The 18,873-nt window shown below is 35.9% G+C and overlaps 1 protein-coding gene across 1 annotated transcript; it reads right to left on the reverse strand.

Annotated features, from left to right (window-relative positions):
* Positions 1 to 1,089: 1,089 nt before the first annotated feature.
* LOC139889058 (uncharacterized) lies at positions 1,090 to 1,692 on the reverse strand. Its single transcript, XM_071872032.1, has one exon. It carries the CDS (start codon positions 1,690 to 1,692, stop codon positions 1,090 to 1,092), a length of 603 nt encoding a protein of 200 aa, XP_071728133.1.
* Between the last annotated feature and the right edge of the window lie 17,181 nt (positions 1,693 to 18,873).

Here is an 18,873-nt window from a genome sequence, read left to right on the forward strand (position 1 = left end):
AAATGCTAACTAAAACTCTAATAAAAGTAAAAAAGTAAAAGCAGATCTAAAAATTAAGAAGAATATGAATATAAAGGACACAATCTAGTTAAGGGATGATCGTCAAAGGTCGCGGCAAAAAGTCGCCCTAGAATCACCCTAAAAGCACGGAGGAAAAAAAATGTATCCTCTCTATATTCAATCAATTTGTGAGTATGTTAATAGGCTTCTTCCAATACTTTATGGGGTTTTTTTTCTCTTTTATGTACCACTAGTAAAATGACCCGTGAAATCACGAGTTTGTTTAAACGAAATAATTTAATAACATGTTTTAGGTATTAGGTGAATGTAAATGCTGAAGTCATTTATTTTAATGACTTGTTTGACTAAGAAACTTGTCGTTGTTTTTACAAATATATAGAGACATGTATTTTCGCATTGCCTTTTAATTTTTTTTAGAAAATTAAAATTATAATTTAGGAGAGATTAGTATTTCATTTTATAAAAGATTTTCTATTATTTTTTTAATTAAATTTATATATAATTATGACATCATCATTATGAAAATTAAAAAGTAATTAGCTTAATGATTAAATCATAATTTTAGAGCTTCATATGACTATATAGATAGATTCCAACCAAATTATCAACATGGCCAAGAAGTACAGGGAAGTCCACATTGACCCAAATCCTTAACCTCTTCCAAATATCCTACACCACATTACATGTAAAAGATAAAAGATTTCGAAGATAAAGATCTATTAAACGGTAGAGCAATGAAATTCTAACGAATACCTGGTCTTGTCTCGAGTGTATAAGTACAGAATTAAGTGAGTTTCATGATACTCTTAAGTTGGGATAACCGCTACAGTTATACAATTTATTTCATGCACATGCATTTATGTACATGTGGGAGTATGACCCGAAATTATGATTCGGTTCCGAAATTATGATTCAGTTTTTTTTTTAAAAGCAATTGTATTAAAATGAATGGAACTGTACATTTGATTATGGGCATAGCTTTGTATAAGCCAAGCCAATACAACGAAACATACACAAGAATAAGCTACACGAAAATCATTACAAGAATACTAGGAAACACGAAAATCACTAAGAATTAAGAGATGTTAGCCAATTCAAGTTCTCGCCGTCCCCGAGACCCCGTAAAAAATCAGATTTATTAGCCACTGATGCCATGCTACCGAAAGTTTTTGCCCTTTTTGAGATCCATTCGAAACTCTTAACTTGTATTTCATTGAAGATTTCCTCACTAGATTTGGAGATGTTCTTGAAAACTTTCTCGTTTCTATTTTTCCAAATTTGATACCCGGTAATCCACCTGACCGCTTGCCACACCATATTCCTTTGGACCGTCAAGTTATTCCCGTTTTCTAAGCTAAAAATTGTAGGGAAATCAGTGAGGATAAAAGGAGTGTTTCGGCACCACCAATGACACACCCGAGACCAAACTTCATTCGCAAAAGTGCACCCAAGTAAGATATGTTCAATAGATTCCAAATCGTTGTCACAAACCAGGCACCGAACCGAATTGAGATCAACACCTCTTTTGTCGAGCTCAAGACGGACCGGAAGCCTACCCCGAATAACTCGCCAAACAAAGATACCTATAGATTTTGGGATGAGCTTATTAATCATGGTTTGTCCATGACCAACAAACTCACCCAAAATATTTTTATCAATTAAAGTCGACATAGTTTTTGTAGAGAAAATACCACTAGTATCCAGACGCTTGCCCATTACTGAATTTAACATGCCTTGTAATCTGCTCAATCATAACAGCCAATTCATCCATAGTTCTGCCACTTGGAGTTCTGACCCAATTCCATGTAAGTCTTAAACCCGTTTCGTCCCGTTGAACCCGATCACACACATTACAATTTTGCTCCATTTCTAACCTGTAAAGCCTTTGAAATATATCCTTGAAACATTGAGACCCGATCCAATTTTCCGTCCAGAATTTATTATCCGTGCCCGTACCGATCCTCTTCTCAAACGAACCTTGAAAATTGATATCCGTATGCAATATTTTTGAACCTGTCTTCACAATAGCACTCCAGAGTGTACCTCGAAAATTACACTGATTATTTGAGATAATTCCCAACCCTCCATCCCGCCCATAAATGCTTTTGACAATTTTGACCCAAAGAGCGTCATTCTCATTAAGAAAACGCCACCACCATTTGCAAATAAGTGCCACATTTTTTGCATTTAGAGACCCAATATCGAGCCCGCCCAAATCATAAGATTTTAAAATATCATCCCATTTAACCCAATGTAATTTAGAGACATCCCCAATCCCACCCCAAAAAACCTTACAGCGCAATCTTTCAAGCAATTTGATGACACACGAAGGGGCGAGAAAGATCGAAAAGAAGTACAACGGTAAGCTCGAGAGAATCGATTTGATAATAGTTAATCTCCCACCAAATGAAAGCGTTTTTGATTTCCATTCCGAAAGTCTTTTTTCAAATTTATGAGTTACCGGGAGCCAATCATTTTCTTTGTTCATCTTAGAGCCAACCGTGAGACCAAGATAATCAAATGGTAAATTACCGTGTTTACACCCGATTTTTCCAGCCATTCTTTTCAATTCTGTACCCGAAATCCCGACACCATATAAACAGCACTTTGAAATATTGATTTGCAAACCTGAAATCTTCTCGAAATTCTTAAGGATTAACATTATATATAAGATATTTCGCCGTCTCCACTTTCCAATAAACACCGTATCGTCCGCGTACTGAAGATGTGTAACAGGGATATTTTCCGTACCTACAGAAATACCCTCAAACAGACCTTCTGCAGCCGCGTTCTTAACAAGTAAATTCAACCCTTCACTTGCCAAAATAAAAAGAAATGGCGATAGTGGATCGCCCTGTCGTACCCCCTTTTCTAAGTTAAATATCTTAGTTGGTTAACCATTTACGAGCACTGAAATAGAAGCCGTCTTGAGACACGAGTGAATCCATGTAACCCATTTTGACTCGAAACCCATTAACCGAATGATGTCAAATAGAAATTGCCATTTTAATGAGTCAAAAGCCTTTGAAAAATCAGCCTTAAATATGAATGATTTTAATTTCCGCCTTTTTGAATCACTAACTGCTTCATTTAAGATAAAAACAATTACTAAACCCTAAATGCTCCAACTTTTTCGGGCAAAAAATACAGCGATAATTTCTTTACGATCTGACTTCAATATCCGATTAGAGGTTGTGTTTCATGCTTTCCCCGATCATGGGTAAGAACTCAGGTGGGACGAAAAAGGTTTCAGCGTCAGCATCTAGGGTTTTACGAAGCAGAACTGTTGGTATCGATTCAAGCGAGAATACGAATGAAAGTGATGAAGGGAAGGGGCAAGAAGTTAATCAAAAGGTTAATATCAGAGGAAAACTATATCCTTGTACGGGTCTACCTTTAATAGAAGACCTTGAGAAGGAAATACACAATAATAATCAATTAAAAACTCAAGAAGAACACCGTGATGGAAGTGTACACTCTGATTCGTCAGAGGATGAATCTAATCCAGTGCTGCAGAACGTCAAAGAAAACCCTAAGGTTGATATCCAGAATGATTCGCCACATATGAAGACTAGTTCACCTACTAATGTTCAAGAGGTTAATAAAGAACAGGAAAATAATGAGTCTGCTAGATCATATTTGCATGCTACAGTAGGCAATTGTTAGAATTGTTGTTAATTATAATTGATGTTTAGTTTTGAATGTATAAAATTAGTGGTGATATTGGTTGAACTATTATAAATGAGGGGATGTTTTGTAAGATATGTAGACTTAGTGTTTTTAAAGGAATGATTTTATTGCTTCAAATTATTTGGTACATCTACTTTGCAATACATGGTGTCTATTTATAGCCATCTTAAGTTGGCTAATGATCAAGCTAGAATCTTCTAGCTAATCTAGTGTTTTCTACATATTATCACTTACTAAATATCTATACTTAAATATCTACTATCTATAATTAATCTAGACAATTCTAGAAAAACATTACATTTTAACACTCCTCCTTAATGTTTTTCGATGTTACTCCGAGCATGTTGCGTAGGAACTCGAACTTTGATCTTGGGAGTGCTTTGGTGAATATGTCTGCAATTTGCTCTTCAGTCTTGCAGTATTTTAATTCAATCTCTTTCTTAGCGGTGACTTCTCGTAAGAAGTGATATTTGATATCAATGTGTTTTGTTCTTCCATGAAACACAGGATTCTTTGCCATTGCAATTGCAGACTTGTTGTCGCATAATATTTGAGTAGCTTCATCTTGTTTTTCGCACATGTCTTCAAGTATTCTTCTTAGCCATTTAGCTTGATTAGCTGAGTTAGCGGCTGCGATGTACTCGGCTTCGGCTGACGATTGTGCCACCGTTTCTTGTTTCTTTGATGTCCATGAGAATACACCAGATCCAAGTGTGAATGCGTATCCGGAAGTACTTCTCATGTCATCCACAGATCCGGCCCAATCACTATCAGTGTATCCATGAAGCTTCGAGTCTATAGTGGGCTTGTACCATATTCCATAGTCCATGGTACCTTGCAAGTATCTTAAAATTCTTTTAGAAGCTCCGTAATGTATTTGAGTAGGGTTTTTCATGTACCTGGATAATAGACTCGTTGCGTACATAATATCTGGTCTTGTTGCTGTCAGATAAAGTAGACTTCCGATGAGACTTCTGAATCTTGAAGCGTCTGCTTTCTCCGATCCATCTTCTTGTCTCATCTTCTCATTGGCAACTAGTGGCGTCAGCTTAAACTTTTTCAGGAGATTTTCTGTATATTTCTTTTGACAAATGAAGATGCCTTCATTTTCTTGACTGATTTCGATGCCAAGAAAATAGCGCATCAATCCAAGGTCGCTCATCTCGAACGTTTTCATCATGTCTTCCTTAAAATCTTGTAACATTCTCTCATTGTTTCCCGTATATATAAGATCATCAACATACAAGGAAATAATGAGAGTGTCAGAGTTACCTTGGGTTTTGATATAGAGTGTGGGCTCACTTTGACTCCTCCTGAATCCTGTACTTGTGAAGTAGCTGTCAATGCGGCTATACCAAGCACGTGGTGCTTGTTTAAGTCCATATAGAGCTTTCTTTAGCTTCAGGACTTGGTCTTCTTTTCCTTTCTGAATGAACCCTTGTGGTTGCTCGACGTATATTTCTTCTTCGAGAAATCCATTTAGAAAGGCTGATTTTACATCTAGTTGGTGAATCTTCCACATTCGTTGAGCTGCTAATGCCACAAGTGCTCTTATAGTGTCTAGTCGAGCTACTGGTGCAAAAGTTTCGTTGTAGTCGACTCCTTGTTGTTGTGAGTAGCCTTTAGCTACTAGCCTTGCTTTGTTTTTTGTATAGAACCGTCAGGGTTGAGCTTTGTTTTGTAAACCCATTTAACTCCAATGATTTCTTTATTTTCTGGAGGATCAACTAACTCCCATGTGTTGTTTTTCTCAATCATTCTTATTTCTTCATTCATAGCAGCCACCCACTTTTCATCTTTCGATGCAACTTCATAGCTTTCAGGTTCTATAGTTGTGAAGTTGCAAGTCTCGTACACCTCTGCTAACTTTTTAACTCTTCCAGGTGTTGACTCTGGACTTGAATCGTCTTGCGCTAATGGTATTGTTACCGACGGAGAAGTTGGCATAGCAGGGCTCGTTTCTCCGGTACTTTCATCTTGTTCAGACTGCTCCATTTGTACTGGTTGTTGAGGTGGAGTTTCTATAGATATCCGCGGCAGATATGTTTGCTTTTCAACTTTGTCTTCCTCCCAGTTCCAAGAAGCGTCTTCGTCAAACTCCACGTCTCTGCTAATCACGATGTTATTGGTCTTCAGGTTATAGACTCGGTATCCTTTTGATTGTGTGCTATAGCCCAAGAATATTCCTTTTTCTGATTTTTCTTGGAGTTTGTGACGTTTCTCCTTTGGAATATGAATGTAGCAGATAGATTCAAATACTCGTAAATGTTTTGCCGACGGTTTCCTTCCACTCCATGCCTCAATTGGAGTCTTGTTTTCAACTGCTTTCGTTGGACAACGGTTTAATATATATACAGCCGTGTATACAGCTTCAGCCCAAAAACTGTTTGGAAGGCCTTTTTCATGTATCATTGTTTTGGCCATTTCCATTACAGTTCTATTTTTGCGTTCAGAGACGCCATTTTGCTCAGGGGCATAACCAACAGTGAGTTGGCGTTTAACACCTTCATCTTCACAGAATTTATTAAATTGTGTAGAGGTGTATTCTTTTCCTCTATCACTTCTTAGTGTTTTTATATAATGGCCACTAGTCTTTTCTACGTAATTCTTGAATTTCTTGAATATCGTGAAGACTTCTGATTTTTCACGCATGAAATAAACCCACGTCTTTCTAGAATAATCATCGATGAAGAGGATAAAGTACCTGTTTTGGTTAAGAGACGGGGTCCTCATTGGTCCACAAACGTCAGTGTGCACCAGCTCTAGTATACCTTTCGCTCTCCAGGCTTTGTCACGAGGGAAAGGTTTTCGATGTTTCTTGCCCATCATACAGCTTTCACACGTGTCAGTGATTTCTTCTATGTTAGGCAAGTCTCTCATCATATTCTTCTGTTGAAGAATTTTTAGTGCGTGAAAGTTAAAGTGACCAAATCTTCGATGCCATAGCCATGATTCGTCAACTTGAACTTTCATGGCTGTGTCTCTGATATACTGCCAACGAAGCGGAAAGTTGCGGTTCTCCATTGGCACTTCAGCTATTAATTTGTAGTTGTTTTTCTTGTCACGGATAACGCATGATTTATCTTCGAAGAGTAAAGAGTATCCGTGCTCCATCATTTGGCCAACACTTAGCAAGTTACTTGCTAAGCTTGGTACTAGAAGAACGTCATTAACAGATCGAGTGCAGTTATTAGTTTGGACTGTTATAGTACCTTTTCCTTTAGTATCCACAAGTGCTCCATTCCCTAACTTAACGCGGGACTTTACGGAGGTGTTGATACTTTCAAATAACTTTTCATCTCCAGTCATGTGGTTGCTGCACCCACTGTCGATTAACCAAGTATCATCCCTCTGTTTATTTGCGACATGACAGGCATAGAATAGCTGATTTTTGTTCTCCAGTATATCTTCACTTTCTTCCGTGAAGTTAGCTCGATGATTTTGTTTTAAACGGCAATCTTTTTCTAGATGCCCAAATCTTTTGCAGTTATAGCATTGTGGCTTCCCTTTGTGAAAGCAATCTTTCTCCAAGTGGTTTGTCTTTTTGCAAATACCACATAGAGGGTAACTTCTTCTTCTATGATCGAACCCAGTTTTGGGTTTTTCTCCTCCTCTCGAGTTTTCTTGAAAATTTCTTTTCCCCTCAGTATTAGATTTTTGAGACCTTAATTTGAGTTTAGACTGAAAGGCACTTTCAAGTGAGTTTTCACTACGCCGACTCAGTCTAGCCTCATATGCTTCAAGAGAGCCAATTAATTCTGGTACAGACAGAGTCTCGATGTCTTTCGACTCTTCGATAGCAGTAATGACATGATCATATTTTTCTGTCATACTGATAAGTATTTTTTCTACGATCCTCTTATCAGTTATATTATCTCCATAGGCTCTCATTTGATTTACTATTTCTTTAATTCTAGAATAGTAATCTTTTACGGTCTCGGTGTCTTTCATATTTAAATTTTCAAAATCTCGTCTTAGAGTTAGTAGTTTAACAGATCTCACCTTGACATTTCCTTGAAATTCTTCTTGAAGGATCTTCCACGCCTCTTTGGCTGTCGTAGCTCCCATGATTCGTGGAAAAATAGACGGTGTCAAGGCTTGTTGAATATAGCCTAGAGCAGCAGCATTTCTTACAACATTTTTGTTGTATTTTTCTTGTTCTTCCCCAGGCAGAGTTTCGACTTCTTTTGGAGTTGTAAACCCGACTTCGACAATATCCCACAAGCTTTGTGCTTGAAAATATGTCTTCATTCGGATACTCCAAAAATCATAGTTGTCGCCATCAAAGATGGGGACGGGAATATTGTATGCACCAACGGTAGTCATGGTGTACTTGAATGAACGCCCAAATCTGGCTCTTGATACCACTTGTTAGAATTGTTGTTAATTATAATTGATGTTTAGTTTTGAATGTATCAAATTAGTGGTGATATTGGTTGAACTATTATAAATGAGGGGATGTTTTGTAGGATATGTAGACTTAGTGTTTTTAAAGGAATGATTTTATTGCTTCAAATTTTTTGGTACATCTACTTTGCAATACATGGTGTCTATTTATAGCCATCTTAAGTTGGCTAATGATCAAGCTAGAATCTTCTAGCTAATCTAGTGTTTTCTACATATTATCACTTACTAAATATCTATACTTAAATATCTACTATCTATAATTAATCTAGACAATTCTAGAAAAACATTACATTTTAACAGCAATGATGTCAAAAGAAAAGTCAATTTTCGACTAATTGAACAAGATCCATGCATGGAAGAGTATGATGTTGAAATCCCTCTACAGGCTGTTAAGGAAGCAAGTGAAAGATATATGAACACCCTATATGGCTACTTCATTGGAAAACGTGTAGCATTCCCGGTAGTTCAAAACTATGCCCTAAATGCTTGGAAGAAATATGGAATAGAGAAGGTAATGATGAACTCGAAGGGGTTTTTCTTTTTTAAATTTTCTTCGGATCAGGGTCTCGTAGGGGTACTTGAAAATGGGCCATGGATGATTAGAACCATTCCGATCATATTGAACAAATGGACACCAAATATTTCACTCACAAAGGACGATCTCACAAAAGTACCAGTATGGGTCAAACTGTATGATGTGCCACTAGCTGGTTTTACGGAGGACAGATTAAGTATCATTGCATCGAAAATTGGTAAGCCTATGTTTCTAGACTCTTATACCAGTACAATGTGTACGGAATCATGGGGTAGTCCGAACTATGCAAGAGCCATGATAGAGATTTCGGCTGAAAAAGATCTAAAAGAAAGCTTAAAGGTAGCGACACCTAGACTAGATGGAACGGGTAAAACACTTGACGATGTGCGCATTGAGTATGAGTGGAAACCACCTAGGTGTTCGGGATGCAAAATTTTTGGCCATGTTGATTCTCAATGCCCTAAGTTGATACCTGTGGCCACGGTACAAAAGAAAATCACTTTGGAAGATGGTTACCAAAGAGTTGTTAAGAAACATAGCAAGGGTCTAGGAAAACAAGTAGTAAAAGATGGATATGTAATGGGTACAGCAAAGCCAAAGTTCTACTATAGGCCTAAGACATCTGAGAAAAATGAAGGAAAAAAGGATTCAAATGTAGATCCAAGCAATACAAAAAAGGTTGCAAATGATATTCCTGTCCAGGTCCAGAATTCATTCACTGCTCTATATAAAGATGATGATAATAACTCTCTAAAGCTTATAGATGAGGAAAGTGACATGGAATCAGAAGATGGAGAGACTGCACGTTTTGTAGTATCAAATACTGAGGGGGCAAGCACTCCCGGTTTAAAGGGTTTACAATGATAAGTTTTGCTTCCTGGAACATAAGGGGTTTGAATCGTATCCCCAAACAAAACGGGGTAAAAGAGGTAGTTACGGCTAATAAATTGAGTATTTGTGCTATTTTAGAATCACATGTAAATCTTAATCGTTTAACTCAAGTATGTAATGCTGTTTTTCCTATGTGGCAATGGACATCAAATGGTAATATTTGTAATCGAGGTACTCGTATTATCATCGGATGGAATCCAAATGAGATTAATGTTATGTTAGTGGCAGCATCTGATCAAGTGATGCATTGTTTTGTTCGTCACATAAACACGGGTACAGAATGCTTTATCTCATTTGTTTATGCGGCAAATCATTATGCTCAAAGGAGAGTGCTATGGAGAGAATTATGTATGCATGAGGGTTGTGTGGATCAAAAGTCATGGGTAATAATGGGAGACTTCAATGCTTCGCTTAACATTGACGATACCATTGTTGGATCCTCTAAATCAACAATTGCAATGCGGGAGTTTCAGGAGTGTGTACGTGAAATTAATGTGGAGGATATTAATTACTCGGGTTTTCGATTTACTTGGAATCAAAAACCTAACTCAAACATGGGTGTTCTAAAGAAGATTGACAGAATCTTGGTTAATGAATGGTTCCTGAATGCTTATCCAAATGCATACGCTATATTCCAACCATACAGAAACTCGGATCACTGCCCGGCTATAGTGAAGATTCCAACAACTCATGAAAGTAAGCCAAAATCATTCAAATTTTGTAACTTTATTGTGCATAAAGAACAATTCTTGGACATTGTTAAAGATTGTTGGGATAAGAAGATAGAGGGCCATCTCATGTATTCTGTGGTTCAACGCCTTAAAAACTTAAAAAAGCCATGTCGTAAGCTAGCTTGGGAAAAAGGTGATGTCCATAAACAAGTTATTAAACTCCGTAACGAGCTTGATGCGACTCAGTTAATGGTTGATAAAAATCCGCATAATCCTAGCCTACGTGATGTTGTAAGCAAAGCATTAAAGGATTTTAATGAGGTGGTGTTGGATGAGGAGAGGTTATTGAAGCAAAAGGCGAAAGTTGAGTGGCTCCGTGTTGGAGATAGTAACTCTAGTTACTTCCACCGTCTTGTTAAAGGGAGAATTAATCGTAACAAAATCCAAGCTATTACTAATAATAATGGTGATCTGTTACAAGGAAGTAATGTGCCTCATGCTTTTGTTGAACATTATAGTAATTTTCTTGGTACATCAGATCATTGTCATCAATTAAATGACCCAGGAAACTTGTTTACAAATCGGATTACACAAGAAGAAGCTTCACTTATGATTCGGCCTGTTTCTAGTTTAGAAATAAAGAACGCAATGTTTGATATCGGGGATAATAAATCTCCAGGCCCGGATGGATATTCCTCGGCTTTTTTCAAAAGTGCATGGAATATTATTGGTGATGATGTTACGAGTGCGATTCAACAATTTTTCTCTAACTGTCAGATGTTGAACGAATTGAACCACACGGTTCTGGCTTTGATCCCGAAAACTCAAGCCCCTAATGGAGTTAACGATTTCCGTCCTATCTCTTGTTGCAATACTCTTTATAAGTGTATTAGCAAAATTATATCGAATCGTATAAGTGGGTGCCTGGACAAACTAGTGAGTGTCAATCAATCGGCATTCATTCCGGGGAGAAGGATTTCGGACAGTATTCTTATCACGCAAGAACTTATGAAAAATTATCATTTAAATCGAGGAAAGCCTAGATGTGCATTTAAGGTGGATATCCAAAAAGCTTATGATACAGTTGATTGGAAATTCTTGGAGAATATTCTTATACAATTTGGTTTTCACGAGATAATGGTGAAGTGGATTATGAAGTGTGTGACTACTACGTCATTTTCTATTTCAATAAATGGTGAGGTGCACGGTTTCTTTAAAGGTGGTAGAGGTCTAAGACAAGGGGACCCCATGTCTCCATATCTATTCACGTTGGTTATGGAGGTGTTATCGCTTATGCTCATTCGTAAAGTTAATAATTCGGAGGACTTCAAATTTCATCCTAAATGTGAAGAACAGAAAATTCTGAATGTATGCTTTGCAGATGATCTATTTTTATTTTCGAATGCAGATGTTGCTTCGGTCCAGGTTATAAGCGATGCCTTAGAGGAATTCAAGGATTGTTCGGGATTAAAGCCAAGTTTGCCGAAATCAACAGCCTTTTTTGGCAATGTACCACAACACATTAAAGATCAGATTCTAAGCATTTTGCCATTCGATGAAGGTGTTCTACCAGTTCGGTATCTTAGTCTTCCATTGGTTTCATCCAGACTTATGTACCGTGATTGTAAAGTGCTAGTGGATAAAGGGTGTCAGAAAGTGGAGGATTGGAGGAATAAATACTTGTCGTTTTCTGGGCGAGTACAACTAATAATTTCGGTTCTTTCTTCGATGCAGGTTTATTGGGCCTCGGTTTTCATCTTACCCGATGCAACAATAAAAGAGATGGAGAAGATTATGTGTGGTTTTTTATGGTGTCAAGGTGACTTGAAAAGAGGTAAGGCGAAAGTAAAATGGGATGATGTTTGCATGCCTAAGAACGAAGGAGGGCTAGGAATCAAGCGCTTGAAGTACTGGAATGTGGCGCTAATTGCTACCCAAGTGTGGAATATTTTGACCCATAAACAATCTTTGTGGGTCAGGTGGATCTACACATATCGTCTTGCAAATAAACATTTTTGGGAGGTTGATTGTTCGGGTGATGCTAGTTGGTGTTGGCGGAAAATTCTTAAATGTAGAGACTTGCTTCGTGATCACTTTAGTACTAAAATTGGTAACGGGTGTACTGCCTACGCATGGCATGATTCATGGTGCGACAAAGGACCTTTGATAAAGCACATTTCTAGCCGTGATATTCATGGTGCATGTTTCAATTTAAAATCAAAAGTAGTGGATCTTGTGGACAACCAAGAGTGGAAATGGCCTGTTTTTTGGGAAAGGAAGTATCCAGATATATATTCTTTACACCCACCTCTTTTAAATGATGAAAATGACAAATTGTTCTGGAAGAGTTATGAAGGAGAGCTTACAACTTTTAAGGTTAATATTGCATGGGAAACTATACGTCCCAGAGCTACAATTATCCCATGGTTTAAGGTTGTTTGGTTTTCGCATTGCATCCCTCGACATGCTTTTTTGATGTGGCTTTTGATGGGCGAGCGTTTAAAAACGCAAGACAAGTTAAAACCGTGGGAAATTCATGTTTCAATGCCACGGATTTGCCAACTGTGCAAGGTAACACAAGATAGTCATGATCACCTTTTCTTTGAATGTGGTTATGCTTTTCAGGTTTGGTCGAAAATTTGTTTATTGGTTGAGCTTCCAAGTCAAGCGAGTAAATGGAAAGATATAGTCAGCTCCATCTCCCCTTATGCACATAGAAAAATAAGTAGTGTGGTGGTGTTCGAAATAGTTTTTGCGGCTACTGTGTACTATGTTTGGCAAGAACAAAATGCTCGTATATTTGGTAGGAAGGTGCGGACAGAAGATCAGCTAGTGGAAGTCATTCTCTCAATTTCAAGGCTAAAGATTATGTCTTTACGGTTTAAAACTCCCGGCAAGTTAGATATATGAAGGACCTATGGAAAGTGTCTTGATGTTTTTCTTTTTTGCTTTTCTTGTTGCACACAAACAGGTCGTTGTAAGTTTGTGTTGTGTGGGTTGTGGTCTTGGTAATCCTTGTTCTAAGGATTGGCCGTGTTTTGTATCTCTCTCATATTAATATATTTTGCCGGGTAAAACCCTTTACCCAAAAAAAAAAAAAAAAAAAAAACTGCTTCATTTAAGATTAAAACCCCATCTATAATTGACTTGTTTTTTAAAAAAGCTATTTGTTCACCTCCGACAAGATCCGGTACAACTTCTCGAAGATGATTGGAAAGAAGTTTTGAAATGATCTTGTAGTAACTCCCGATTAGGCTTATTGGTCTATAATCGCGCAACCCCGTCGAATCTGACTTTTTCGTGATACGATACAATTTACACAAGTTTTATTTATTTATATAGATGGAATATACTTAAACCTTGCTACAACACTTATAGGCAGTGTACCTAATCGTAGAGTAGTGTAGTGTTTAGTAATTATGGTTCGTTCCACAGGGAGCTAGCTGAGTTTAACGCTATATTTTTAACAACTATATTTATATAAAATATATATAATTATATATAGTAATATTATTATAAAAGGGAGTTTTTACCGTTTAATGACCGGTTTGTCGATTTTAAATATTAAGCGTAAAGATAAATGACAATAATTAAAGTGTGTAAAATAAATAACAATATTAAAATGACAATAAATAAAATGACAGTAAATAAAAATACGATGAAATATAAAATAGAACAATTATGCTTATTTAAACTTCCGTAACCATGATGTTTGACGTTTTGATTTTAATTTATTACTCTGAGTTAATTGTCCTTTTATCCTGGATTATTTGAAACATATCTGGTTTTTGTCCATAATAGTCCATCGGTCATAAATATAAAGTGTGAGTGTCATCGTCAAATTACTCTTATACCTGAAGTCAAATATTCCAACTAATTAAAGATTTAAACTGTGATGCAGTTATCACTTCTGTCAACAATTATACCAGTTATCACTGTATGTAATCCACCCCTGTTTTGATTAGATATGAATATTAATTTACCCACTTTATCAGTTTGAATAATCAATTACCCAATTCGAATAATTAATTAAATGATTATAATAGATTCCGTATGAATGTCACTAAATAGGACAACCATAATCATTTTTAATTATTAAGTTAATTAATTTGAAGATAGGTTCGACAGACTCCAATGAGTTGTCACTCAATTAAACAATACCTCCCATCTATTAATAGTCCATATTCAAATGCCCACAAGTGTCGGTCTTTTGTTCAAACATTAATTATGGTACAAAATCCAATAACCCCGTCTTTAATATTTAGTCTAACTTCACGATTACTTCGGCTCAAATAAGCATAATAATAACTTAGTTACGAAACATTAATTTAAAAAGGAAGAACATAGCTTACAGTGATTATTTATCGCGTAGCGTTACACGGACAGAGTTCCGACTTTAAAACCCTTAAAACATTTCTTACAGTAACCCAATTATTATTAACTTAATTAAAATTAATATTATAATTATAAATATATATATTATGTTTACATAGAGAAAGAAAGAAGAAAAGGTGTACATAATTCGCTGAAAACGTCGCCTTTTATAGCACTTGGCCAGGTTCTGACCTCCATGCGATCGCATGGATTTTGTGCCTTCTGGCCGTGCGATCGCATGGCCCTCTGATCCAGTTCATATGATTTTGTTTTCTAGTTTGCCGACGTTTTATTTAAATATATATAATATATATAATTTATATTAATTATATATATATTATATTATATTCTTGTGCATAGTTGACTTGTAATTTTAGCTCCGTTGACTCGCGTGTTGATGCTCGGTTCATGTCTCGATTCCAGATTTTCGAACGTCCTTTCGTACGCGTAGATATCGTGTACTTTGCGTTCCGCGGCTCGTACTCTTGTCATTTTTAAACGTTTCTTATCAATAAATGGAACCACTTGAATTATATCTTGTTCATTTGAGCTTTTTGGTCATTTGCGTCTTTAAATAGTTGTTTTTTTCTTTTGTCTTCGCATTTATTTATTTAAACGGATGTTACATAAAAATATAACAATTGCAACTAAAAGCTTTATATATTGGAAGTATATTGTGCCTAAATATATGTTCATTTGGAGCACTATCAAATATCCCCACACTTGAGCGTTGCTTGTCCTCAAGCAATACAGAACTTGAAATTAAATCACACTTCACTCGAATCACTTTTTTTATTCTCATACTTTATACATCAGTGATTTTGATACGGCGGTATAAACAATGATAGTAACGATGTGGTTTACAGTCCCACATGACTATTAAAAATTTAGATCCTTTAAGGAAATTGGATCTTTATGAAAACATTTGATCTTTTGAAAATTCATTCTAGCTTTTACCCTAGATAAGTTTTCCGGAATAACCCATCACCGGTGTTTGCAAAATGTTTTTGTGGGTTTCAGATTTGAAAATTTTAGCTCAAAACTTATGGTTTTGTGTCACCCACTTGCTAACCTTGTATTAGGAAAGCACACGTCCAGTTTACTTGCTACGTATATTACCTTTCGGTAAACTACCGTCAGGTTGTAAAGGAAAGCGATGAACAAGAAACTGTTAAGGCAATGTCTAATGACATGCAGATGTTCATGGTCCACAACGTGTTGGATACAATTACTATCCTTTGTCGGAGAAATAGTAAAGATCACCCTATAATTTTTCGGTCTGGAACAAGGTCCTGTCTTCGACCATGCTATGCAACCACCGTTCTTACGGTTGACACCCAATTTGGTTCAGGTAACCTAATGAATTTCAGGTGAATTCTTAGAATTTTACGTTCAATGGTAATGAACGCATTGAAAATGGTTTTTCAGAAAACAAATCGATTTTAATTTGATCAAAATATTTTCTCGTTCAAGCTCGAGTTTAGATATCATCGAATTCCATGAGTTTGTAATTCTCAATCTTTAAAGTCAATCTCCAGGATTGAGTAATATCAGGCTTAAATGCTGATTTTTAATCTTTAAGGAGATTATCCTTTCTGGGGGGTCTGATTCATTAGTCTTATCAAGCTAATTTGCACGGCGCCCTCCCTATTTTACGAGACAGATCCTCTCATGGTTAGGATAAGTCTAACCACTTGGCGACCCTGTTTGATGTTGAGGTCCGTGGATTTCCAGCTGATTTTCGAGAAAACTATTCAAGGTTTTTCGTAGACTCTACAACTGGTCTGGATGACAACTTCTTGACCTAAATCAAGAAGCGCATTTCTTTTTCGGAAGACTTTACTTCCTTTTAATGATGGAATTGATTCTTCGTGTAGATCCATCTTTCTTTCAAATATATTACAGTAAATCGGGTAAAACTGATTAGTTTAGTCCAAAGGAAAAGTACCTGCAATAATCTTGTACAAAATATGTGATATATGTTTTAAAGAACTTGGTAAATTCTTTCCATACTTAGCTTTTATTTTTCTTTGCCTTTTTATTCTCCTTTATTCCATTTTAAATGTATTCAAGCATTTTTGGGTTGTTTCTCAATTTATGTTCTCTCCGAGGTAACAATAATTTTGGTATTATCACCTAGTTTTATCGTTCATAAATATGTATAAACATGATTTTGAATTCATTTAGTTGAAAATTTTTCAAATTTTCACAAAATTTGGCAATTAAACTAAGTGTAAACCCGAGAGAATTTATAACCCTCCTCCACACTTAAGATCATGCAATGCCCTCATTTGCATGAAATCAGACTATAAATATAAATTCATGAGGGTGATTAGTGTAGAAAAGTGATTAAAAATACCAGTTTGTAATTACTAAGCTCGTCGAATGATAGATGGCGCGCCTCATCATTCATTCCTTTTGTTGTAATTTCACATATGTTTTGCGTCTTATCGTCAAAATTAGTAGTTTTTGCTGAACTTAATGTCAGTCTTTGAAAGTGTGTTGTTTTACCTTGTTTTACATAAGATAGACTACAAACATATATACATATATATATATATATATATATATATATATATATATATATATATATATATATATATATATATGTATATGTATATATATATATATGTATATATATATATGTATATGTATATATATATATATGTATATATATATATATATGTATATATATATATATATATGTATATATATATTAAAACCTTTATTTATTAAAACAATTTAAATAAATAATTTTTAAAAATTTTGTTTCTTTTTACTTTAGGCAGAGGTAGTTTCGATACGTTTACCCAGTCCATTCCTCGACAAAATTTAAAATTTGTCGTTTTAAATCGATTGTTTTAAAAACAAAGATTTTCGGGTTTTTTAATTTATTTGGCATACTTTAGATCATTAAAAATAATGATAACAAAATTTTTCGCCCCGTCTTTGGGTAAAGCAATTTCGATTCTATGATCTAGTCTTTAACTCACGACGAATTTTAGAAATCATTTTTTTTAAACTTAATGAAATAAAGAAAATTTTTGTTTTGAAATTCACACAAAACATAAATTTAAAAAACGTATTAATTTCATACAAAACCTACAAAACAAAAAAAAATCAGAATGGGGGTAGAAAACTAGTTCTTTAGTGTCTGCTAGTGAAAAAGACCAATCGGATTCCATTCTCGGAACTACACGAGAACAGAACAACTAACTCTAGACAGCATTTTTTCTTAGAACATTTGAATCTCCCCAGACTTAGGTAGCTGTGATGTCGAATTTGTGATTAACTTCATTGTCAATTTCTCTTGGACCATAATCAACTTACATATCTGTGACTTTTGCTTTAAGCCATTGGTCGGATTCCTGTATAATATCCACAAATTCAACTAGTTTTTGCCTTTTATTTAGGCGATAGATTGGATACTAACCGGTTACATAACTTAAAGTTCCCCTTGGTTCTAGCATCGCGAATCCGTTTAATAAGTTTCCTCATTGAACTATTAATAACGGGGTCGTTTAATTTCGTATCAACAACATGGTTCTTTGTTATCAGGTCATCATTAGGTGTTACTTCATTTTCCCCACACTTAGGCGTTTTACTATTGTTAAGCACTACCGTTGGAGTTGGTAAGACAACATGGTTCTTACCAATTGTTTTTGTTGGTTCAACGGTTTTGGTTGGTGGAGATTTAGTCTTTCGATTCACAAAGGTGATCGATTTTTCATCATTACTAAGTGTCATTCTACCTTTTCTTACATCAAATAATGCCCCGGTGGACTCTAGGAATGGTCGACCTAAAATTAGAGGAATGTTTGAGTCCTCTTCTATGTCAATGACAATAAATTCGACTAAAAAGGTTAAATTACTCACTTGAACGGGTAGGTTGTCAGCAATTCCAATTGGGTGCCTAATGGTTTGATCAAAGAGTCGAACACTCATCTCTGTTGGACTTAACTCACCTACTCTAATCTCTTATATAATGAAAGAGGCATTACACTCACACTTGCACCTAAATCTGCTAGTGCATCATACATAACACAATCACTAAGTAGACAAGGAACAATAAATTCACCCGGATCGTGGAGGTTTTTGGTGGAACTGTCTTCGACGGGTTTATCTTTACGGTTTTTGTTTCTTGCACTTTCTTATTCTTCTTCTTCTTTCCAGAGGTATCACAAACTTTGTTACCTATCACTTGCTCATACTCAACTCCTTTTCTTGGAAACGGGATGGGTGGTCTGTAGGGTACCACCACTGGCTTTACATACTCGGGTGGTG

The sequence above is a fragment of the Rutidosis leptorrhynchoides genome, chromosome 2 (assembly GCF_046630445.1).
Source record: "Rutidosis leptorrhynchoides isolate AG116_Rl617_1_P2 chromosome 2, CSIRO_AGI_Rlap_v1, whole genome shotgun sequence".
NCBI classification, from domain to species: Eukaryota; Viridiplantae; Streptophyta; class Magnoliopsida; order Asterales; family Asteraceae; genus Rutidosis; species Rutidosis leptorrhynchoides.

Excerpts from the sequence above, each read along its gene's own strand:
- LOC139889058 (XM_071872032.1), bottom strand. The coding sequence starts at position 1,692 with ATGTCGACTTTAATTGATAAAAATATTTTGGGTGAGTTTGTTGGTCAT.